The sequence below is a fragment of the Balaenoptera physalus genome (assembly GCF_965194825.1).
Source record: "Balaenoptera physalus genome assembly, chromosome: 14".
Taxonomy (NCBI): Eukaryota; Metazoa; Chordata; class Mammalia; order Artiodactyla; family Balaenopteridae; genus Balaenoptera; species Balaenoptera physalus.
Window position 1 is genome coordinate 4656101 of NC_138893.1, and position 25753 is coordinate 4681853.

The 25753-nt window shown below is 37.2% G+C and overlaps 2 protein-coding genes across 2 annotated transcripts in view; one reads left to right on the forward strand and one right to left on the reverse strand.

The window, feature by feature from the left end:
* The window catches only part of PHYHIPL (phytanoyl-CoA 2-hydroxylase interacting protein like), an 89697-nt gene that overhangs the window by 3755 nt on the left and 60189 nt on the right, over positions 1-25753 (reverse strand). Inside the window, exons 2-4 of the mRNA XM_082425619.1 lie at positions 8433-8629; positions 6353-6527; positions 2220-2337 (exon numbers count right to left, since the gene is read on the reverse strand). Coding sequence (XP_082281745.1) covers positions 2220-2337; positions 6353-6527; positions 8433-8629 — 490 coding nt within the window. The remainder of the gene's footprint in view (positions 1-2219; positions 2338-6352; positions 6528-8432; positions 8630-25753) is intronic.
* Positions 8639-24382, forward strand: LOC309643128 (HAUS augmin-like complex subunit 6). The gene is given in 4 exon segments (XM_082425608.1): positions 8639-14055; positions 14059-14487; positions 14491-14752; positions 14755-24382. Coding segments are annotated over 4 exon segments (1296 nt in total). The 5' UTR covers positions 8639-13599; the 3' UTR covers positions 14904-24382.

Sequence of the window (25753 nt, forward strand, 5' to 3'; positions counted from 1 at the left end):
AGCCACTTCTAAACACACCCCTTGACGTGGCCCTGTCAACCAGAGGGACAACACACAGTTCCACACACCAGTGGGCAGGCACCAGTCCCTCCCTCCAGGAAACCTGCACAAGCCCCTGACCCAAACTCACCCACAAGGGTGCAAACACCAGAAGTAAGAGAAACTACGATCCTGCAGCCTGCGGAAAGGAGACCGCAAACACAGAAAAGTCAGACAAAGTGAGACGGCAGAGGAGCATATTCCAGATGAAGGAACAAGATAAAAACCCAGAAGAACAAGTAAGTGAAGTGGAGTTAGGCAATCTTCCCAAAAAATAATTCAGAGTAAAGATGATCCCAGATCTTAGAAAAAGAATGGAGGCACAGATCAAGAAGACACAAGAAATGTTTAACAAGTCCTAGAAGATTTAAAGAAAATCAAGATCCACTGATGCTAAGATGGCTTCAGTTAATAGAGCTTTTTAAAAAAGCAATGTTGAAAAACTGTACCCATGCCTTGGCAAGTATATTTTTTTATGTATATATACTGCAGTATATGTATATATACTGCATCAAAATATAATTTACATGGATTTTACAACTATCATTGAATATCCAACAAAGGTAAATTTCCTTGTTAGTAAATACATCTTTTATACTAGTATATTAGAATCAACCATACAATATATACAATAATTTTTTTCCATTTTCCATGCTCCCCGTCTTTATCTTTTTTCTTCTTGGAAGAATTTTTGAAGACAGATGGAGCAAATTCTAGAGTATCTAAGGACCTGAAAACAGAAGGTCAATTCCCACCCAAAGGACAGAGAAAAATCAGAGAAATAGTGACCTCCAGTGGCCACCTAAAATAGACACTGGCAATGTTCCGGGAATCTAAACCTAGTACCAAATATGTATTTATTTATTCTATTGATGTATTTATTATTAAACAAAAGAGCATCTGTGGATCTTTTTTATTTCTAATTTTATGCTTAACAAATATAAAGAAGTACCTTTTTTGTTAAGTCATATGTGGTCATTCCCATTCAACAATTGACAAGTATAGTAATTTGTGTTCTATCTCTCAGCTCATATTCACTTAATTTAGTGAATGGCATCTACTATGAATTATATAGACTCAAGGGTAAATAATTTGCCAGCAAAGAGAATTATGGACTGAACTCTGTATTTATAGGATATTCAAACACAAGGCAGGAATAGTTTTCACGATCCAAATATATCAAAATACATGATATTGCAAAGTACTTAATTTGAAGAACACACATGCCTAAATTCACCTTTCTCTCTTTGATTCTCTTTGCATTTTCCACAGCTTGGAGTTTATTTAGATCTGTAACCATGATCTTGATTTAAGAAAAACTGGAGAGTTATGAAACAAACAAAAAAACCACAACAGAACTTCCTAATTTTTTTTCACATAAAATCCTGTCAAGAATACTTTAGAGTTTACAAAGTGAGATCAAGGCTTTTAAAACTACAAATTATAGGGATTGCTGTGTAAAAGTTTTAGAACCTGTATCAATTTAAAAGCTTCAGTCTCACTTTAAAACACGTATCTGCCTATTTACTCTCTTGAAATTTTCTTCTACAAATATGAAAGGGCTATACTACTTGTGACATGGAATTCTTTTGAATTCTTGGAAGCTGCTTTCAGGGACAAACATAGGATATCTTAGAAATACTACTGAACACTAGAATTCAAAGGTAAACAAAGGAGATTTTCCTCATGAATAATTAACCCAAGATAATGGCTGAGAGATTTCTACGTCGGCAGAAGCCCGAAAATCCCACGTGACTCACCATGTTTCATGAACCAGTCACCCTTTTATTCTCTCATTTTCAATGACCCACAGGAGGAGGAGAAAATTTAGTAGTTGGTATGAGACAGAAGGTACTGGGTTACTGGGAATTAGAGGAGCGTGTATCTGTACAAGCCAAGCTCATCAACCTTAACCCTGGAGGTTCAAGATCTTCCACTCAAATAGACAGGAACTGGTATTAATAGCGATCACGGAAAGGAATCTAAGTGAAGTGGAAAAAAATCCCATGATCTGATTTTTTCTACTTAATTTTTCTGGGAAATAAAGTCACAGTATAATTATTTTGAGAAGAAAACTAAAAATTGCTATTTCACAGAAGCAGACTCAAGAGAAACCTGAGCCTAGAATTTGGAATGGCACTTAGTAAAGCAAATCAGTATATATATTTTTTGATTCTTACCGAATATAGTCAAAATATTCTTTGTGCTGGTTACGATAAAAAACAGAAAATTTAAGCATCCGTCCTGCAATCACTTCGGCCTTCTCCAACAGTTGTGTTAGATGAACTTTTGAATAGTCTGAAAATAACAAAAAGCAGTCTGTTATTAAAAATACATTATCAAAAGTATCAACTACATGCTTAATAAATTGTAGATTATTAAAATTTACTTTTAGGAAATTCATCTTAGTGAATAGGAAACTGCACTTAAAAAAGAAAACATTCATTGTCGTTGTGTGGCACATTTTTTCTTTCTACAAAAATATTTTTGTTATAGTTTACGGTTGCTTTTATGAATACCCTTGCATTTTTTTCACTCGTTGAAATTAAAGATCCTGAAACCAAAATGTTAAATAAGGAATACAGCCTCTGCATAACCCGAGTAATGTCAATCAGCACCATAGTAGCCTTTCTTCAATCAGCTGATGAATCAAATAAAAGAAGCTTGTAAGCTGCAAGCAATAGCAAATAGAATTTAAAGGAGTAATAATAATAATGTTCATTTAATTTACTCCCTAAATCTATGAGGTTGGCAAGGTAGATTAAGTATGACCATTTTATTGATGCAGAGATTGAGGCTTGTCACAGTTTAATGATTTGCCAAATGTTCATAAAGCTAGTAACTTAGAGACTAGGTCTCTGGCGCCTAGCTGGTAGTTTTTGAGTACACAAGACTCGTGGAAGTTTAAAGCATCCCTCAAAGTAATCTGATCTTTTCACCAACTTTTTGTTTTGAAAATTGAGGATTGTTGCCAAACTCCTGTATTAGAATCTAAGCAAAAATTTTGGTCTATAAAGATTTTAAGACTTTTCAAACAAAAGCAACCTAGTTGAACTACTCATGGCAGCATAGTTTGTTTACTAACTGCTTCAGTGGCTCAACAAATATTTATTTATATCAGAACATGATGTACAAGGCATCATGCAAAATTAAATGATCAGGTTAAAAGATAAAAAAAATTATTCTTCTTTCTCTCAAAGAATTCACAGTCTAAGGGAAGAAGTAAATATATAGACAACTATGACTTACTATGGGGTTTCATCTCTGTCATGGATTAGCCTAGAAGTAGTCAGTGGCATTCTGTTTTATTTCCAGTACTTTGCACAGTGCATAGCATACAATATGTGCTCAATAAATTTTGAGTGAATTAGATGTCTAGATTAAAAGACAATATATATAAAATAGCTTTCTCGAAATTTACAGAGTCAATGTTATTGATAAAGCTTAGGTGAAACAGGCTCTGAATTATTTTAATAAACTGAAACAACAAGCTTTGAGCAGCCTAAGTTCCCCTTAGATTTTACTCATAAAAATAAAAATGCAAAATAATTTATAGAAAAATATTGTGGAACATTTAAAATAAGCTGGCATTTTCCTTATTATTTACCCCATAAATTCCTTAGAAGAATTATGGGATGTATTTGAATAAAAGAGCAATAGGGAGATCAATCTAAAGGAAAGGAAGAAGACAAAAAGGTTTTTATTTATATACATAGAAATAAAACATGTACTCATGGAGTTATATAGATTATAGAAAAAAGTGAATGTGTGCATCTAGATAGATGGATATTTCTGAACTGAAAATGCCAAAGGTCTTCCTTAAGCTAAAGAAAAAATACTATTTCATGCCTTTCCCTAATGTCAAATGGGGTTTTAGCAGGTAAATAATAGCTCTTTTTTTAAAAAAATGAACAAATACTATGATGCTGTTTGGTGCTGTCCTATGGAAAACAGCATGTATTAAAATAATGTCAAAAGATACCATGTCTTTTACTGTGTCTACCTCTCTGGTAGGATGCAATAAAAGTAAATGGAAAGATGTGAAACATAAGGTAGATTCCAAGGAGGAATTTTAATTCAGGAAAAAAAGTTGAGGGGATATATTAATTCTAATGTGACACACCAAATACAGGTAAACATGAGAATTCTTTACACACTATTAATACAGCATTGAAATCTTTAACTATTTAATTACTGATTACTGGACTATGATATATACCATATTTCATCTATTATAAAATGTATTTTTTTCACGTTTTAGCATCTCTGGCATGAGTCTGACAATAAATGTGATAAGAAAAGAGTTCATAGTTTAATTGGCAGTTTAATTTTTCTTAGCAATACATAAAATGGTGGATCTTATAATCAGTGACATCTTAGGAAGAAATATAGTACCAGAGAGATACTATTTTCCTTGCTCTAATACACTGAGATCCTTAGCAATAAAGAATGTTGCAATCCTTAGCAACTTCCTCATAGAATAAACAAAAGGGGTTTGAAGATAAATTCACAGTAATTTAGAATTAAACTCTCATCTGTTCTACATATCCACATGAGAAGTTTTATACTGAGTTTGAAATTAAGAAGAAAACAGAAGATATTGAGATAAAGCAGTAGCTAAGCACATCCTGAGTCTGAAATAAATCTAGTGTGAGGCTATGGGAAAAAAACAGCTGATTTATCTGAAGGATGCCTCAGCTGGGGAAAGTTGCTAGGCAACCTGCAATAGGTGAGGCAAACTGTTTTTATGACTTTTTCTACAAGCTCCTGTGTGTTGAAACAGCCTCTCTCTCTAAGAGACAAAAAGAGTGGATGACAGATGTGTTCAGGTAGAGATATCTTTGTGTCCCTTCACCACCTATTTAAGTGCTGGATAAATGTTTGTTTCTTGAGTGAATGAATTTAAAAAATAGATAAATGCATAAGATGAATGGTAACATTTACAACCCAGTGGGCTATGAAGGTACAGTTCAAGATCAAAGGGGATGGGCTTTCTACATCAGATATCCCAATGCCAAATGGCTATGAGGTACTTTTTTTTTTTTTAACATCTTTATTGGAGTATGATTGCTTTACAATGGTGTGTTAGTTTCTGCTTTATAACAAAGTGGAAGCAGCTATACATATACATATATCCCCACATCTCCTTCATCTTGCGTCTCCCTCCCACCTTCCCTATGCCACCCCTCTAGGTGGTCACAAAGCATGGAGCTGATCTCCCTGTGATATGCAGCTGCTTCCCACTAGCTATCGATTTTACATTTGGTAGTGTATATATGTCCATGCCACTCTCTCACTTCGTCCAGCTTACCCTTCCCCCTCACCGTGTCCTCAAGTCCATTCTCTACGTCTGCGTCTTTATTCCTGTCCTGCCCCTAGGTTCTTCAGAAGCAATTTTTTTTTTTAGATTCCATATATATGTGTTAGCATACGGTATTTGTTTTTCTCTTTCTGACTTACTTCACTCTGTATGACAGACTCTAGGTCCATCCACCTCCCTACAAATAATTCAATTTCGTTTCTTTTTATGGCTGAGTAATATTCCATTGTATATATGTGCCACATCTTCTTTTTCCTTTCATCTGTCGCTGGACACTTAGGTTGCTTCCATGTCCTGGCTATTGTAAACAGAGCTCCAATGAACATTGTGGTACACGACTCTTTTTGAATTATGGTTTTCTCAGGGTATATGCCCAGTAGTGGGATTGCTGGGTCGTATGGTAGTTCTATTTTTAGTTTTTTAAGGAACCTATGCAGTACTTTCTAATGAAGCAAAGACATACACACACTCTCTCTCTCTCTCTCTCACATGACACTAGTTTAGAGATAGATTATCAGCATTCAAGTGAAAAATCCAGTAACATATCTGCTAGGTAAAGTCATTGCAATCTGCCTCCATTCCCTTAAATTAGAGAATGATGTTCCTGGCTTTTTTCTTTCAAGACTGTGAAAGTAAGAAATGAAAAAAAAAAAGAGGAAGGAAAAAGCTCTCTCTCTCTCAAAATGAATCTCAAAATATGCTGAGTATATTTTTATACTGCATCAATTTTTATTTGCAAAGCCTTTACTTTGAAAAATCAGACTGTGCATGTAGCACAGAAGTAATTTTATGCCATTACGCAGTTTTTGCTGAGAACCTCCGCTCCTTCTAATCAATTTGTTCTGTCACACGATGCTACTAGCAATGCAAAAATGACCAATGCAAAACATCACTTCATAATTATAAAAAAGAATGTATTTTCTATAATTAGTTTTCCAGGAACTATTAAATAAGGTGTTTTTTTTTTCCTGTATTTGTACCCAGTTCTCTTACCTGCTGTGCAGAATTCTATAATTTCACTCCATTCAGACACAACATAATCACCATCAACTTGTTTTGAGGCGGTCTGCACTGCTACTGTATACTCAGTTCTTGGGCTCAAAAACCAGTGTCCACGGACAGTCATCGGCAAGGGAACAGCTTTTGCCACCAGTTTTGTTGGAACATCCTAAGAAAGGAAGAAAGAAAAGTAGAAAGAAAGGAAGGAAGGGAGGGAGGAAGGAAATGAATTAATTTAGTAGTATAACTGGAATCAATTGTAAACAATGTGGAGTAACTTATTAAATTCCTGGCTAATGACACAAGTTTCCTTTTTAAAGGTATTTAGCAATTACTATATTCAAATCTCTTATTCTTCAGATGTAAAAATTAAGGCCCAATTTTATCAAGAGACATGCCAAGATCATACAGCTAAGCTAATGACATAAATGTACTTGGATTTGTTTACTTGATTTCTAGTATAATGTTATTCTCTGTACACTCCTTAATATGCTCCTTAAAATGCAATATTCTAAACCTAAATGATAAAACAATACAAAAACAGAAACATGAAATAAAAATCTAACAGATTTAGCATTTTAAAATATTATATTTGTTTAATATATACTACACAATAATTTTATCAGAGTAGCCCATTACTAAATATTTTATATGTGAAGGGACAGAATGTTTTTTAAATAAATATTTTTAAATGATTCAGTTTTACATACAAATGAGGTAACATATGCTTTACTTGTATTCAAGTATGGAGCCTATGTGTCACAGAAAAGTTTAGGTATTTTTAAACAATGATTAATAAGGTAAATAAACCTGCTAGTTGAGTATTCACTATATTTCCAAAGATATGGTATTCTAAGTGTGGAATGAAGAAAGGGGGTCAAATCTTGACTCCTCACCATTTAATACTAAATATTTCAAAGCTAATTTAAGAAAGCAAATGTCAGCAAAGAGGATATCCAACACTAGAAGGAATAATTAAAATTGGAACATGGGAAAATAATGACATCAATCTTGTTCTATCACACTTATCTGTGTGTATAAGCCTCACTTACCATTAGTATGTGTGATTACACATCTAGTAAAATGCATAATTTCCAGACAAGATAAGACAATTCTTCCAAAAGATTTGCCAAGTTAAAATTTAGTATCACTATTAAAATAAGATCAGTTTCATATCAGTGAAAATACTGAAACATAAGAAAGAATTCTTAAGCCAGATAACTATTATCCTCTCTACAGCTACTTCTGAAGGGAGGTATGTATCAGAAAAGATATGTGATAAGCAGACAGGTAAGAGAATAAATATCAGAGAATTGTTACATGTCCAAAACACCTAAAGGTTAATTTTTATTCTCAAACCATAAAATAAAATTGACCACATAAAGCAATTTTCAGCCCTTAAGTATTTTAACAAACATCCTACAGTTTAGAAGCTGCCCTCACATTCTTCATTTGGCCGTTATTACAGGGAACAATGTGTGCTTCAGTGGAAAACTATGAATTGTTTACAGCACACTCTTCTGGCTATCTTCTGATTTTGTGGAATCTATTTTACAACTCTGTAATTTGTAGACAACTGATAACAATTCAGTTATTCTTGTCTAAGAACATGCAAGTGAATTTTGCCCAGCGGAAGTAAAACCCTCCTCACCTGCCCTTGCTCTTCCCCCACCCCAGACCAGTTCTGCCTCCACTTAAACATTTATTTCAATATCCTGATCCATAAAAATGTCTTTTTCTGGATCATCCTTTGAATTGGCTGTAATACCTCATCAGTTACCTCATTAATGTGTTAAAGAAAATCTTTACCACATGTTAATTTTTATGTCTGTATGAGAGTCAAGATTTCAGCTTCCCCAGAAAAAAATGTATTTTACCCATATATTTGGCATTTCATTTTCTTACACAATTTCTTGAAGGAATAGGGCTTTTAAATGACATATAATTTTTATTCTTCTCAATGTCAAATATATCATATTAGTAATTAATAGAACATGATTCCTTCTTTCAAAATGTCCTCATACTTAGGAAGTTTTAAGATACAAATGTATATAAGGATGTGTTAGAATTTTACCTTGTGTTTAAATTTATTGGAGTTCTTGTTCTCTTTCTTATTGAGGTCAATGAAATAGTGTGTAATACGGTCTTTTGATTTTGAATCCATTTCCCATGAAATCTTGAATGAGTCACATGTAATGTTGCTTATTTTGATGTTATGTGGTACGGGAAGTTCTTCCATCTCTGCTATGCCACTGTCTTGTGATTTGTTCCCTGCAAGAAAACAATGCACAGATAATTTCCAACTAATGGATTTTTTCTAGTTTGCAAGACCATTAGCTGTGTACCTGTTTCTGAACTCACCTAATTACTAAATTTGAGATTTCATTTTGTTCATGAAGTAATTTGAGTGTTAATGATAGTAAAACTATCATTATAAGATCATATTACCAACAAAATGCATAAATTAATTAGTCCTTATCACCTCTACGTTTTCAATTCCTTTTTCTGCGTTCACAGAAATGAAAACCAGAACACTGGTGATCCACCTTTCCAATCTATGAAAGATTAGCCTCACATGGTAGGTTCTGCTGAAAGGCCCCAAGCAACCATTTTTCTTACATGACCAATCGATTCTTCTCTAAAGTAATACTAGGTGTTTTAAGCCAGATGAAATCAGAAATGTTGATAATGAAATGAAACAGTCCAGTCAAATAAAGGGAATGTTTCTTTAAAAAAAATGTGAGGTATCAGTGAGTCTATAAAAATTGCTCTCCCTTCCCCCTTTCGGAAATTTATATATAGAAATAGCATGTAATGTTTATGCTACATACATAAATAATATCAAAGACCATTCTCTTAACAGTTACTATGTCAAGGATTACTCTAGGAATCTTCTAGGAATCTTTTTACCTGTTGTATCTTCCTAAATTTAATTTTGAAAGCTAAAACACAGATAAGGTTAAAAGAAAGAAAATGACTGCCATGTTGATTGATATCATTAAAATCTTGAAGAACGCATCTGACGTCTAGTTACTTTACAGACTATGTCCTACATTTCCAATTAGAGAAAATGTTATCACTTTGGCTAATATTATAGAGCAGAATATGATGGATGACAGGACAAAAAGAGAAAATATAGACTTGCCAAGTTTGTTTCATATGTAGGAAAGACATACTGAGTGAAATTTTACTCCACTTCTCCTTCCTATGTTCCCTTCCCCAAAGCCAACATAAAATTCAGTGCCCAAGAAAAAAAAGTGTAATTGTTATTTATATTATAAAAGTTGTAGGTCATAAATCAGCTACATAATTTGTTCCTTAAAAGAATAAACACGGACTTCCCTGGTGGCACAGTAGTTAAGAATCCACCTGCCAATGCAGGGGACATGGGTTCGATCCCTGGTTCAGGAAGATCCCACATGCTGCGGAGCAACTAAGCCTGTGTGCCACAGCTACTGAGCTTGCACTCTAGAGCCCCTGAGCCACAACTACTGAGCCTGCATGCCATAACTACTGAAGCCCACGCACCTAGAGCCCATGCTCCGCAACAAGAGAAGCCACTGCAGTGAGAAGCCCGCACACCACAATGAAGAGCAGCCCCTGATCACCACAACTAGAGAAAGCCCGTGTGCAGCAACGAAGACTCAACAGAGCCAAAAATAAATAAATTAAAAAAAAAGAATAAACAAATCTTGATCGACAATAACTGAAAGGAACAGCAATCAATGTAGCAACACCTTCCACTTCCATATTAGCTTGTGCTCTCTGTCCCCACACTCCCATCTCAATTATTGATATAAATCTTTTGATATTCCCAGTCTTATTAAATCATTCACCTATGTTCTCTCATCCCAAGCTGTGTTGTGGCCAGAGGAACCCGATGACAGTCAAAGACTAATTTCGAAATAACTGAAGTTCTTTATTGTCATTTCTTGAACAATACTTTTAAAAATCCTTCTTTCTTCTCTCATGTAGTCCCTTCACACCCAGGCTGTCCCAGATTCCCACTCCATAAAGCTCCCAGAAAAATTCCTCCCTCACCCTTTTTTCCCTCCCCACCCGCCCTCGTAGAATCCCAAAATTGCTTCCTGCTAAAGCCTTTCAGAAGTCAAGTGCAGGGAAGAAACAAAGTGGAATCTCTTTAGTGGCCTTGGGAAAGGGAAAGGCAATAAATATACAAACAGTAATTTTTTTCTATTTATAAAAGCTCACATTTTAACCTATTATTCTGACTGCAGTTATCTTTAAAATGTAAGCAACGTTAAATGAAAAACTTTCTGGACTAATAGCAGAAATTTCTGTACAAATTATATGCATTATGAGGAGGAATCAAGATGCCTGAGGAGTAGGATGTGGAGCTCACCTCCTTCCACAAACACATCCAAAACACATCTTCAAGTGGAACAATTTGCACAGAACATCTACTGAACACTGGCAGAAGACCTCAGACTTCCGAAAGGGCAAGAAAACCTCCACATAACCAGGTAGGAGAAAAGAAAAAAGAAAAAGAAAAAGGAGTCGGGATGGGACCTGTGCCCCAGGGAGGGAGTTGTGAAGGAGGAAAGGTTCTCGCACCCTAGGAAGTCCCCTCACCGGCAGGGAGATCAGCCTGGACGGAGGGGGAGCTTCAGAGCCTCTGAGGAGAGTGCAGCAACCAGTCTGCGGAAGGCAAAACCGAGTAACCTACTGCCAACCCTGTGCTCCCCAGCCTGAGATGCTCATCCACTGGTATGGGCGGGGGCTGCGTGCTGAAGCTTGGGCTTCAGAGGTCAGACCCAGGGAGAGGAACAGCGTTGCCTGTGGGGAGACAGCCTGAAGAGGCTGGACTGTGGCAACTGAGGGTGTACTTGGAAGAACCTGGGCGTGCCAGAGGGGCAAGGCACCATTACTGGGGGGTGCACGAGGACAGGGGTGGGACTGCCATAGGAGCTACTTTCCCTGTGTGCATGCTCTCAGGCAACAGAACACCAACTATATGAGCTCTTGGGGTGGGCATGAGCTGTCACCATCATCATGGGCTCCAGAAGTGGGCATGGGCCGCTACCGAAACTAGGGGACCTGTGAGCAGGCGCCAACTGCTGTCCCCACTGTCCTGGGGGTGAGTGGGCCCTGCCGCAGCTAGGAGGCCTGGGAACAGAAGCTAGTTGCTGCCCCTGCCGTACGGGGAGCACGCACGGGGGGTGAGCAGGCACCAATCACTGCCCCTGCTGTCCCGGGAATGCGTGGGCCGTAGCCACCACTGGGAGACCCAGGAGCAGATGCCAATCGATGCCCCTGCTGTCCTGGGGGCACGTGGCCAGTGCTGCCACTGAGAGACCCATGGTTGGGGGCGGACCACTGCCCCTGCCGTACCAGGAGAGCACGCCAGGGCCGCTGCACCTCTGCACCCCATATCAAGGGAATAATGGCCAGTACACACTGACGAAAGAGGCAGAAAGCATCCAAACTAAAAGTAGCCCCTCAATTCTGGACAAGATGGTGGAGTAGAAGAACTTGAGCTCACCTCCTCTTACAAAAACACCAAAATCACAACTAACTGCTGAACAACCATCAACAAAAAACACTGGAACCTACCAAAAAAAATATTTTACACCCAAAGACAAAGAAGAAACCACAACAAGTCGGTAGGAGGGGCGCTTCCGTGATATAATCAAATCCCATACCCTTTGGGTGAGAGACCCACAAATTGGAAAATAATTATATCCCAGAGGTTCTCCCACAGTAGTGATAGTTCTGAGCCCCAGGTCAGGCTCCATAGCCTGAGGGTCTGGCATCAGAAGGAGGAGCCTCCAGAGCATTTGGCTTTGAAGGCCAGCAGAGCTTGAGTGCAGGAGCTCCACAGGACTGGGAGAAATAGAAACTGCACTCTTGGAGGGTGCACACAAGATTTCACGTACACTGGGACCCAGAACAAAGCAGTGACTCCACAGGAGCCTGGGCTAGACCACCCTGTGTGGTGTGGAGGGTCTCCTGGGGAGGTGTGGGTTGGCTGTGGTGCAGAGGGGGGACAAGGAGACTGGAGGTGGAGGCCCCATAACATATTGATTGGCACGAGCTGTCCGAGAGGTGGCCATTTTGGCACTGAGACCTGGCTCCACCCAACAGCCTGCAGGCTCCAGTGCTGGGATGCCTCAGGCCAAACAACCAGCAAAGGGGGAACACAGCCCCAACCATCAGCAGACAGGCTGCCTAAAGTGGTACTGAGCTCACAGCCACTTCTAAACACACCCCTTGACGTGGCCCTGTCAACCAGAGGGACAACACACAGTTCCACACACCAGTGGGCAGGCACCAGTCCCTCCCTCCAGGAAACCTGCACAAGCCCCTGACCCAAACTCACCCACAAGGGTGCAAACACCAGAAGTAAGAGAAACTACGATCCTGCAGCCTGCGGAAAGGAGACCGCAAACACAGAAAAGTCAGACAAAATGAGACGGCAGCGGAGTATATTCCAGATGAAGGAACAAGATAAAAACCCAGAAGAACAAGTAAATGAAGTGGAGTTAGGCAATCTTCCCAAAAAATAATTCAGAGTAAAGATGATCCAAGATCTTAGAAAAAGAATGGAGGCACAGATCGAGAAGACACAAGAAATGTTTAACAAGTCCTAGAAGATTTAAAGAACAAACACAGATGAACAATACAATAACTGGAATGAAAAATACACTAGAAGGAATCTATAGTGGAATAAATGAGGCAGAAGAACGGGTAAGTGAGCAGTATCACAGACCTCTGGGGCAGCATTAAATGCAATAAATTCACATTATAGGGGTCCCAGAAGGAAAAGAGAAAGAGAAAGGTCCAAGAAATTATTTGAAGAGATGACAGCCAAAAACTTCCCTAACGTGGGAGAGGAAACATTCAGTCTCGAAAGCATAGAGTCCCATGCAGGATAAACCCAAGTAGCAACAGGCCGAGACACATGTTAATCAAATTGACAAAAATTAAAGACAAAGAAAAAATAGTAAAAGCAACAAGAGAAAGCACAAATAACATACAAGGGGTGGTGACTTCTCTTTGGCCACTGTGCAGTACTACCGTTAGAGGCTCTAATTCCCTGAGACTTTAGAGTCTCAGGCCACTTGAGGCACGTGAGGCGAAATGGTTCCGGGCGAGAGGATCAGGTGGTGGCAATGGAGGGGCTGCTACCATCTCAGGATGCCCGTAGGGAAAAAGCCTGAGGGGCCCTCTCAGTCGTTGGAGACTGCGCTTTCCTTTGCCGGGCCCTGCCTACTGCGAAGATGAGTTCGGCCTGGGTCACTTCTTTTGAGAAGGAGCATCTCTGGATGTATCTGCAGGCACTTAGCTTCGAGCCGGGCTCGGCAACTGTAGCCGGTGGAAGGATCGTGTCCCACACGCACCTCGGAGTGAACATGTTTGACAAGTTGAACAGTGATGCCTTTCAGATAGCTTCTTATTTTTTGTTTCAAACGCTTGACCAGTCTCTCACTAAAGAAGTTTTCAAACTTTGTTGGCCTCCATTTGACCAAAAAAGTGACACTGAATTCCGAAAACATTGCTGTGAATGGTTAAGAAAGATTTCTGCTGAATGTGGAAGTAGCTTTCCTCAAGTTGTTGGTTCACTATTTCTTTCTCCTGGTGGTCCTAAGTTTATTCATCTGATGTATCACTTTGCAAGATTTGTTGCAATAAATTATATACAAACCCATTCTAAAAATTCTTCTGTACATTTTACATAGACATTTAACGTAAAGCCACAAGATATGTGCAAGTGCATTGCCAGATGCCATGTAGCACGTAACAGATTTTTACAAATTTTGCAAAGAGAAGATTGTGTTACCCGAAAATACCAGGAAAATGCACTATTGTCAGTTAAACAAATACGAAATTTGAGATCAGAATGTATAAGACAGCAAAACCAAATAAAAAAAATGGAACCCTATGATGACCAAAGTAATATACAAGAGAAAATTCAAAAGGTTCGGTCTTTGTGGGCTTCAGTGAATGAAACACTCACGGCTTTGGAAAAAGAGAGAGAAGTTGCTGGTTCAGTCCTTAGTCTTGTTAACCAATATACTTTAGATGGAACTAATGTTGCTATCAATATTCCAAGGCTCTTACTTGACAAAATTGAGAAACAAATGTGTCAGCTGCACACAGGAAATGTTTAAGAGGCTGGAAAATTGAATCTCTTAACAGTTATTCAGTTATTAAATGAAGTCTTGAAAGTAATGAAATATGAACATTGTCAGGCTAACCAAGCAAGACTGACAACAGACCTTCACTTCCTTGAAAAAGAGACCAAATTTCAGAGAGAAAGACTGTCAGATCTGAAGCATATGAGGTATAAAATAAAAGAAGATCTCACAACTATAAGACATTCTATTGTTGAAAAACAAGAAGAACAGCATAAAAATTGGAAAGAATATCTCGGCCTCCTTTCAGTCTAATTAAAGGTTGGACTCCAGCTGTGGATCTTTTATCACCTATGTCTACCCTTTCATTTGATCCTGCCTCAGAAGAAGCATATATGAAGAGTATTCTTTTGCAGCACCCTGCTTCACTTCCAGATACACCTAAGTAACATATCCAGGAAAATGATTGCAGAAGGGCAAGTGATATACTGGAAACTAAATGTGATCTAGCTAACAGCCCTGCTTCTTTCCTGTGGCAGCCCATTTCACCATTAGATAGAAACAGTGTTACACTACTTGAAAAGGACACAAAGTCCACAACTCCTAGAGAGAAAAATGAAACAGTTTCTAAGAAAACACCAGAATCTGAAGTGGAAGACTCTTCATCATCAAATATTTCAAAGAGTAGTGCATTTGGAGGGTCTCTGCCAGCTAAAAAAAAGTGATCCATTCCTAAAAGAGCAAGGTCATCTGGTAGAAGAGGTTGCAAGGGCAGTTTTATCTGATTCACCACAGTCTTCTAAAGGAAAAGAAGTAATATTAGAGGAACTAATTGACTCTCTAGTTTCTAACCCATTCTTAACAAGGAATCAAATCCCCCAAACTCCAGAAAACTTGATAAGTGAAAGCAGGAGCTCATGGAGAAAAACTGTTAAAATAGAAGATAACAGAAGTACAGAACCAATTCAAATGGATACTGAACATACAGAAGTATTGCCAGAATCCTTTCCTGTGGTGCATAATCAAAAAGAGTTTAACATGGCCAGTTTTTTCTCAGCAACCACTGTGTCCGATTCTAGCCATTCTCATTTGCCTGAAGAGAAAGTTTTTTCAGATTGCCTCAAGTGTGTGCTTCAGAAACCTGTGCTGACGAGTTGCATAGGTGAACCAACAACACAAAATCTGTCAGATTTGTTAAATAAGGACATAATTTGTAAGCAAGATTTGGAATGTACAGCTTTACAGAACAAGCTGTTAGAAACTAGCCAAATAGAGACATTCTCCCCTGCTGTAGGCAATAGGAGAGATGTGATAGGTAGCAGTGAAGAAGAGTATATTAAAATATCAGACCACTCGAAAGCTTCTTACAAAGATCTTTCCATGCATAAAAGTATGTTATGGAACTCTTTTCAGATATCAAGTGGAATTAGTTCCAGTTTTAAAGATAGTGATTTTGGCATATTACATGAAACTCTTCCATAAGAAGTTGGTCACTTAAGTCTTAATAGCTCCAGTAGTACAGAGGCCAATTTTAAACTGGAACCAAATAGTCCTATGCACAGTGTAATTTGAATACACATTGGAAGTGTAACTGTTTTTCAAGGTCTAAAAAAGTCCTAAATAATGCTTTTTAGCCCTCTCTACTGATTTTAGGTAAGGAGAGCATGTTTGGATTTTCTCTCTCTGTATGGATATGGGGTTGAAATGTGAAGTATTTGGAAAGCAAACAAGTTATGAGAAGCCATTTTGGTTTCTTACATAATCTTGTAAGCATGAAGTAAATGGCAAAGTATTAGGTTAACTAATTCATTATGCTCTAATTGCAGATAATTAACATAAGGAGGAGTAGTTTTTGATGTGTTTTATTAAGTGGTTAACTTAATAGCCATTGGATATACTGATCTTTCTTTTTAGGGAAATAAACAACTTTTATTGTTTCTTTTTAGAACATTCTGGTACTAAACAAAAACGTGAGGAAAGTAATGCTTTGGGGTGTATAATCAAAATGACAATATTTAAGTTTGGGAAAGCTCTAAAGAGGCTTAATGATTATTCAGGTAGGTTGATCCCGAAAAATGATGTTTGATGGAATAAAGTGCATGTGATGATAGTGAAGACTGGAGCAGAATGAATTTAGAAAATAGGAAAAAGGTGGAAGATGACTAGATACTTTTGAGGGACACTAACTATAAATCCATTCAGTGGGTTGTATAGCAGTTTTATATTTAGTCTAATTTAGACTTTGAGGATTTAACTCTAGTTTTTTATTTTAACAGAAAAAATGTAAATTAAAAAATTAGTCTGTGTTTGGTTTTTTTGTAGGGCCACTGTTTTGGGGGAAGGGAGCTAAATTTTTTAAAATTTTTTTATTTTTTAAAAATTTTTGTTGGAGTATGGTTGCTTTGCAATGTTGTCTTAGTTTCTGCTGCACAGTGAAGTGAATGGGCCATAATCATACACACATCCCCTCCCTCTTGGGCTTCTCTCCCCCCCACCCCCCATCCCACCCAACTGGGCCATCACAGAGTGCCGAGCTGAGCTCCCTGTGCTATACAGCAGGTTAAGGGAGCTAATTTTGATTGTTACTTTCCTCCTCAAAAACCATCAGTTCCCCACTGCCTACAGAACAGCTTCAAATTAACTTGAGAAAACTGAATTTGGGGTTAAATAACTTGTTCAGTGTTACACAGCTAAGTCAGTGGTGAAGCTAGGATTTGACCCTATTTTCCTTCCTTAATATACCAACAAGACCTCCTAGAAGTAAATAAAGGGCCAGGAGGTAGGATATGGCTGCAAGAGTGGGCCTTCTGTACTCTAAATGGGAGTCAGATGTGAGGCCTCTTGTACAGTGTCCTGCCTCATGTAGTCAGACCCCCTGGCCAAGAAAAGGGCTTGTCTTTAGCATCCAAGTGAACACATGCCATTGCCCTCTGCGAACCAGGAGGTTAAGCACACTCTGGAAGGGTGATAGCACCTACAGCACCCCTGTGTCTAGCCTCAACTCTTAACCATCACAGCCTTGGTCCAATTTGCCAAGAAACTGGCAAAAGAGGAGAAAAGTTTTAGGGAAGAGTTCTGGAAGTGGATGGGCTTAATAGTTCATCTTCCCTCACTCATTTTGGCTTACTTTCTCTGTGTTGCTTGTTTGATACAAGTTTGAAGGCCAGTCTTTTTTTGTGAGAAAAGACAGAAGAAAACCACAAGTAACCACCTTCTTTGGAGTGGAAAAGAAAGAGGAAGAGAAAAGCTTCTCCTAAGGTGCCATATTCTTTTATTAGTTAATAGAACAAATAGGGACTCTGTAAGTCTACTGGGAAACTATCCTCTAGTCTTAAGAAACCTAGTATCGGTAAATCCAAAATTAACACGCTAAGCAGACGGTAGAGCTATCATATTAGCATCTACAAAGTGCCAGAGCTATTCCTGGATACTTAATAATACATATTATATCATTTAATTCTTAAACCTCTGTAAGATAGTGATATTGTACCTATTTTACAGGTAATGATATCAAAGCTAGGGAGCTTAAATGACTTGCCTAAGATGGACTCGAGGAATTACCTGGGATATATCTTAAAAAAACGTATATTCTGTAGGTCTAAAATGAAGATTAGAAATCTGCATTTTAAATAGCTTCCCTGGTAATTCTTTGGCTCAATAAAAAGCTTGAGAGACACTGCTAGGGGATACAGATTCACATTTAGCCCTGGGGTATCTTAAAGAAGCTAGGTACACTATTACATACATACTGCTTTAGAGATTTTAGCTCTCTGATGAGGAAGCTGAAGTTCACCCATAAGTGTGGGCTCTGAATAACTGAGAATCAAAAGATCAAAATATCTTTGGATATTAATGGATTTACAAAAACCACACTGCTGTTAAGTGAGTCATACCTGTGATAGGCTGAGAGTTTTTGGCATTCTTCCCTGTCCTTTGTATGCCAGTAGTATAAACAAAAGTATATTAAATCTGTCACTTTCTCCTAAACCATTTTGATTATGACTTACTGCCTTCAGCCTCTACCTTATCCAATATTGCCTGCATACCTGTCTTTTGACCTTAAGGGACTGCTTTGACCATATTACTTCTTTGTTTAAAATTCCACTAATGGTTCATTGTTAATTCCAGAATCGAGTTCAAATTTAAAGGCATATAAGGTCTCCTCCATAGATTGCTCTTTTCCCCCTTCCACTATGATCTCCCTTTTTTTTTTTTTTTTTTCACCGAAATGCTTTGGTGGGCATGCGTCTTTAAAAATCTTAATTCACAGTTCTGAAGCTGGAATATCCTACCTTCATCTCCCAGCCTTTCACAGTTACAGTTGTCCTTTAGGGTTCAGAACAAATCTCACTTTCACCTTGAAGTCTTAATCTCTTATCCATGGGACTGTCCCTTCTCTGATATCACCTATGGCTTATGTTAACTTTTATTCACTTAGTATTTTTCATTTATTGCTTTTATTGTATTTTTTCATGGTTGTATGTGATTTCTCCAGTTGTATTGATTAAATGCATACAGACATACATACTTACATAGATGTGTGTGGGGGGTGTGTCCATATATACATATACTCCAAGGGCCATAGATCATCCTTAGCAGATATTGAAGTATTGGAATTGTTTTCTTTGCCTTCTGTGTGATGGAATTCAAGTAATGGTAAAGAGGGAGGGCTACTTTATTGCTGTAAGAGTACTTTTTCTCATTACATTCACAGCAGAATATACCTTATTTTATTAAGTATTCATAAGATGGAGGTATGTAAACTGACTTCTCTGTCAGTTTGAAACTTTAGATAATGTCCCATGTCCTAATTGTTTAAAATGTTTAAAGAGGACAAGCATATAATGTTGCTTAACATGAAAAATGTTATCAAGTGGAATAAAGACTATTCGTTGTTAAAGAAAATAAATTTGGGGGAATTTAATTGAAAACAAAAATATAAGTATTTTGAAACCATACTTTACCATGTGTTTCTTAACCCTGATCTATGGAGTCAATTTTATTTAATTCTTGAGACCTGTATAAAAGGAAACTCTGTTTTATCCCTACTCTGAGTATACTAAAATTAAAGAAGATATGTTTAACGATATTTTCCTCAATGTAGAGAAAGTATTTGCTAAAGTAAAATTCTCTTTCACATTAAGTTGCAGATACATAGTTGATATACCTTTCGCCTTATGTACTGTGAATGTTAAACCCACATCCTGAATTTAAAATATTTGTGAATCCTCCATGGGACTATTTGTAAATATTTTACATACTAGTCTTGAATAAACATTCAGTATTATACCAAAAACAAACAAACAAACAAATAAAACCATACAAGGGAACTCCCATAAGGTTATCAGCTGATTTTTCAGCAGAAACTCTGCAGGCCAGAAAGGAGTGGCACAATATATTTACAACCAAGAATATTCTACCCAGCAAGGCTCTCGTTCAGCTTTGACAGAAAAATCAAAAGCTTTACAGATAAGCAAAAGCTAAGAGAATTCAGCACCACCAAACCAGCTTTACAACAAATGCTCAAGGAACTTCTCTAGATGCAAAAGAAAAGGCCACAAATAGAACAAGAAAATTACGAATAGGAAAGCTCAACAATAAAGGCAAACATACAGGAAGGAAAGGAAATCATCCACACACAAACATGATATCAAAACCAGCAATTGTGAGAAGAGGAGAGTACAACTGTAGGATATTGGAAATGCATTTGAAATTAAAAGACTAGCAACTTAAAACAATCTTGTTTACATATAGACTGCTATATCAAAACCTCATGGTAACCACAAACCAAAAAACTACAATAGATATATACACACTAAAAAGAAAGAGGAATCCAAACATACACTAAAGATAGTCATCAAATCACAAGAGAAGAGGACAAAAGAGGAAGGGAAGAAAAAAGACCTACAAAAACAATCCCAAAACAATTAACACAATGGCAATAAGATCATACAAATCGATAATTGCCTTAAAGGTAAATGGATTATTAGAGTCCAACCAAAAGACACAGACTGGCTAAACAGATTAAAAAAAAAAAAACAAGACTTGTATATATACTGTCTACAAGAGACCCACTTCAGACCTAGGGACACATACAGACTGAAAGTGAGGGGATGGAAAAAGGTATTCTATGAAAATGGAAATCAAAGAAAGCTGGAGTAGCAATACTCATATCAGACAAAATAGACTTTAAAATAAAGACTGTTACAAGAGACAAGGAAGGACACTACATAATGACCAAGGGATCAATCCAGGAAGAAAATGATACAATTGTAAATATATATGCACCCAACACAGCAGAAGCTCTATACGTAAGGCAAATGCTAGTGGCCATAAAAGGAGAAATCGACAGTAATACAATAATACTGGGGGACTTTAACACCCCACTTACAACAGTGGACAGATCATCGAAACAGAAAATTAATAAGGAAACACAAGCCTTAAATGACACATTAGACCAGATAGACTTAATTGATATTTATAGGATAGTCCATCCAAAAGCAGCAGAATACACTTTCTTCTCAAATGCCCATGGAATATTCTCCAGGATAGATCACATCTTGGGTCCCAAATCAAGGCTCAATAAATTTAAGAAAATTGAAATCATTTCAGGCATCTTTTCTGACCACAACACTATGAGAGTAGAAATCAATTACAGAAAATAAAATGTAAAAAACACAAACACCTGGAGACTAAACAATATGTTACTAAACAACCAATGGATCACTGAAGAAATCAAAGAGGAAATCAAAAAATACCTAGAGACAAATGACAATGAAAACACGATGATCCAAAACCTATGTGACACACCAAAAGCCGTACTAAAAGTGAAGTTTATAGCAATACAATCTTACCTCAAGAAACAAGAAAAATCTCATATCATTGAAACTAAAAGCTGGTTCTTTGAGAAGATAAACAAAATTGATAAGCCTTTAGCCAGACTCATCAAGAAAAAAAGGGAGAGGCCTCAAATCAACAAAATTAGAATAGAAAAAGGATAAGTTACAACGGACACCACAGAAATACAAAGGATCATAAGAGACTACTACAACTATATACCAATAAAATGGACAACCTAGAAGAAATGGACACATTCTTAGAAACGTACAACCTTCCAAGACTGAACCAGGAAGAAATAGAAAATATGAACAGACCAATCACAAGTTCTGAAATTGAAACTGTGATTAAAAATCCAACAAACAGGGCTTCCCTGGTGGCGCAGTGGTTGAGAATCTGCCTGCTAATGCAGGGGACACGGGTTCGAGCCCTGGTCTGGGAAGATCCCACATGCCGCGGAGCAACTGGGCCCGTGAGCCACAACTGCTGAGCCTGCGCGTCTGGAGCCTGTGCCCCGCAACGGGAGGGGCCGCGATAGTGAAAGGCCCGCGCACCGCGATGAAGAGCGGTCCCCGCACCGCGATGAAGAGTGGCCCCCGCTTGCCGCAACTAGAGAAAGCCCTCGCACGAACCGAAGACCCAACACAGCCAAAAATAAAATAAATAAATAAATAAATAAAGTAGCTAAAAAAAAAAAAAAAAAAAAAAATCCAACAAACAAAAGTCCAGGACCAGATAACTTCACAGGCAAGTTCTATCAAACATTAGAGAAGAGTTAACACCTACTCTTCTGAAATTCTTCCAAAAAACTGCAGAGAAAGGAACACTCCCAAGCTCATTCTACGAGGCCACCATCACCCTGATACCAAAACCAGACAAAGATAACACACAAAAAGAAAATTACAGGCCAATATCACAGATGAACACAGATGCAAAAATCCTCAACAAAATACTAGCAAACTGAATCCAACAACGCATTAAAAGGATCATACACCATGATCAAGTGGGATTTATCCCAGGGATGCAAGGAGTTTTCAATATCCACAAAAATCAGTGTGATATACCACATCAACAAATTGAAGAATAAAAACCATATAATTATCTCAATAGATGCAGAAAATACTTTTGACAAAATTCAACGTCCGATTATGATAAAAAACTCTCCAGAACGTGGGCATAGAGGGAACATACCTCAACATAATAAAGGCCATATATGACAAACCCACAGCAAACATCACTGTCAATGGTGAAAAACTGAAAGCATTTCCTTTAAGATCAGGAATGAGACAAGGATGTCCACTCTCGCCACTATTATTCAACATAGTTTGGAAGTCCTAGCCATGGCAATCAGAGAAGAAAAAAAAAAATAAAAGGAATCCAAATGGGAAAGGAAGAAGTAAAACTGTCACTGTTTGCAGATGACCTGATACTATGCATAGAAAATCCTAAAGATGCTACCAGAAAACGACTAGAGCTTATCAATAAATTTGGTAAAGTTGCAGGATACAAAATTAATACACAGAAATCTCTTGCATTCCTATACACTAACAATGAAAGATTAGAAAGAGAAATCAAGGAAACAATCCCATTTACCATCACATCAAAAAGAATAAAATACCTAGGAATAAACCTACCCAAGGAGGCAAAAGACCTGTACTCAGAAAACTATAATATATTGATGAAAGAAACTGAAGATGACACAAACAGATGGAGAGATACACCATGTTCTTGGATTGGAAGAATCAATATTGTGAAAGTGACTATACTACCCAAAGCAATCTACAGATTCGATGCAATCCCTATCAAATTAACAATGGCATTTTTCACAGAACTAGAACAAAAAAAATTTTTAATTTGTATGGAAACACAGAAGACCCTGAATAGCCAAAGCAATCTTGAGAAAGAAAAACGGAGCTGGAGGAATCAGGCTCCCTGATTTCAAACTACACGACAAAGCTACAGTCATCAAAACAGTATGATACTAACACAAACACAGAAATACAGATCAATGGAACAGGATAGAAAGCCCAGAGATAAACTCACGCACCTATCGTCACCTAATTTATGACAAAGGAGGCAAGAATATACAAGAAAAGACAGTCTCTTCAGTAAGTGGTGCTGGGAAAACTGGACAGCTACATGTAAATGAATGAAATTAGAACACTCCCTAACACGTTACACACACATAAACTCAAAATGGATTAAAGACCCAAATGTAAGGCCGGATACTATAAAACTCTTAGAGGAAAACATAGGCAGAACACTCCTTGACATAAATTGCAGCAATATCTTTTTTGACCCACCTCCTAGAGAAATGAAAGTAAAAACAAAGATAAACAAATGCGACCTAATTAAACTGAAAATCTTTTACACAGCAAAGGAAACCATAAACAAAATGAAAAGACAACTCTCAGAATGGAAGAAAATATTTGCAAATGAAGCAACTGACAAGGGATTAATCTCCAAATTATACAAACAGCTTATGCAGCTCAATATCAAAAAAACAAACAACCCAATCAAAAAATGGGCAGGAGATCTAAACCGACATTTCTCCAAAGAAGACATACAAAAAAAAAAAAAGAAGACATACAGATGGCCAAGAGGCACATGAAAAGATGCTCAACAACACTAATTATCAGAGAAATGCAAATCAAAATACAATGTGGTATCACCTCACACCGGTCAGAATGGCCATCACCAGAAAGTCTATAAACAATAAATGCTGCAGAGGGTGTGGAGAAAAGGGAACCCTTCTACACTTTTGGTGGGAATGTAAATTGGTACAGCCACTATGGAGAACAGTATGGAGGTTCCTTAAAAAACTAAAAATAGAGGAACTTCCCTGGTGGTCCTGTGGTAAGACTCCGCACTCCCAATACAGGGGGCCCGGGTTCAATCTCTGGTCAGGGAACTAGATCCCACATGCCGCAGCTAAGAGTTCACATGCCACAACTAAAGATTCTGCATGCCGCAATTAAAAAAACAAAAAAAAAGAAAAAAAACCCAAAAAAGATCCCGCACGCCACAACAAAGATCCTGCACATTGCAACAAATATCCCGTGTGCTGCAAATAAGACCCCATGCAGACAAATAAACAAATAAATAAAATAAAGATGAAAAAAAACCTAAAAATAGAGCTACCATATGATCCAGCAATCCCACTCCTGGACATATATCTGGAGAAAATCATGCTTCGAAAAGATAAATGCACCCCAATGTTCATTGCAACACTATTTACAATAGCCAACACATGGAAGCAACCTAAATGTCCATTGACAGAGGAATGACTAAAGAAGATATGGTACACATATTCAATGGAATATTACTCAGAAATAAAAAATGAAATAATTCCATTTGCAGCAACATGGATGAACCTAGAGATTATCATACTATGTGAAGTAAGTCAGAGAAAGGCAAATATCATATGATATCACTTATACGTGGAAACTAATTCAAAAAATGATACAAATGAGCTTATTTACAAAATAGAGACTCACAGACTTAGAAAACAAACTTATGGTTACCAAAGGGGAAAGGTGGTAGGGAGGGATATGTTAGGAGGTTGTGATTAACATTTATACACTACTATGGATAAAATAGATAATGAACAAGGACCTACTGTACAGCACAGGGAACTCTACTCAAATATTCTGAAATAGCCTATATGGGAAAAGAATCTGAAAAAGAATCGATATATGTATATGTATAACTGACTCACTTAGCTCTATTCCTGAAACTAACATAACATTGTAAATCAACTATCCAATATAAAATAAAAATTAAATTAAAAAAGAAATCGTATGCATTATGACTATCTACATACTTTCAAACAACAGTGAAAAAATTGTTTTTTAAGAAAAAAATAAAGCTATTTAGCATTGATCCAATTTAATGAAAATACAACTTCAATATATTGACAGTATCTAAAATACTATATTTTGCCATTTAAACTTCCAGTATTGTTATCTTTTCAACCTTAAAGTTATAAACAATTATTTTCTAGAATATAATACTTTGTTTTATATGGTTTCTCTTCTACTTGTTAAAACTTGATTAAAATTTTGTTACCTTTATTGAAAGGTGGAAACTTCTGCTCGTATCATATTTTGCTATTCAGAATATAAAGCTCAAACCTATAAAGGATATGCTATATCAAGATCCCTCATTTTCAAGCTACTTATCATAATCCCAGTTCTTAACAAACCTACTTAGCCTCTATGCAGCTTTCTTACTTGGGATGAAAAAGATAAGAATTTAATTTAATAATTCCTACCAGTTTACACGTAACTTGCTTCCTACTCATGCTGTGTGAATCAATTTTTAACTGAGATTTTGAGATAAGTGACAGAAGACAATGATTCTGTCTTTAAAACCGGTGAAACAACAGTGATCCACATGATGTTAATATTCAATAACCAGCCGATACTATCTTAGATCTATACGATCAAGTGTACTTCCAAAT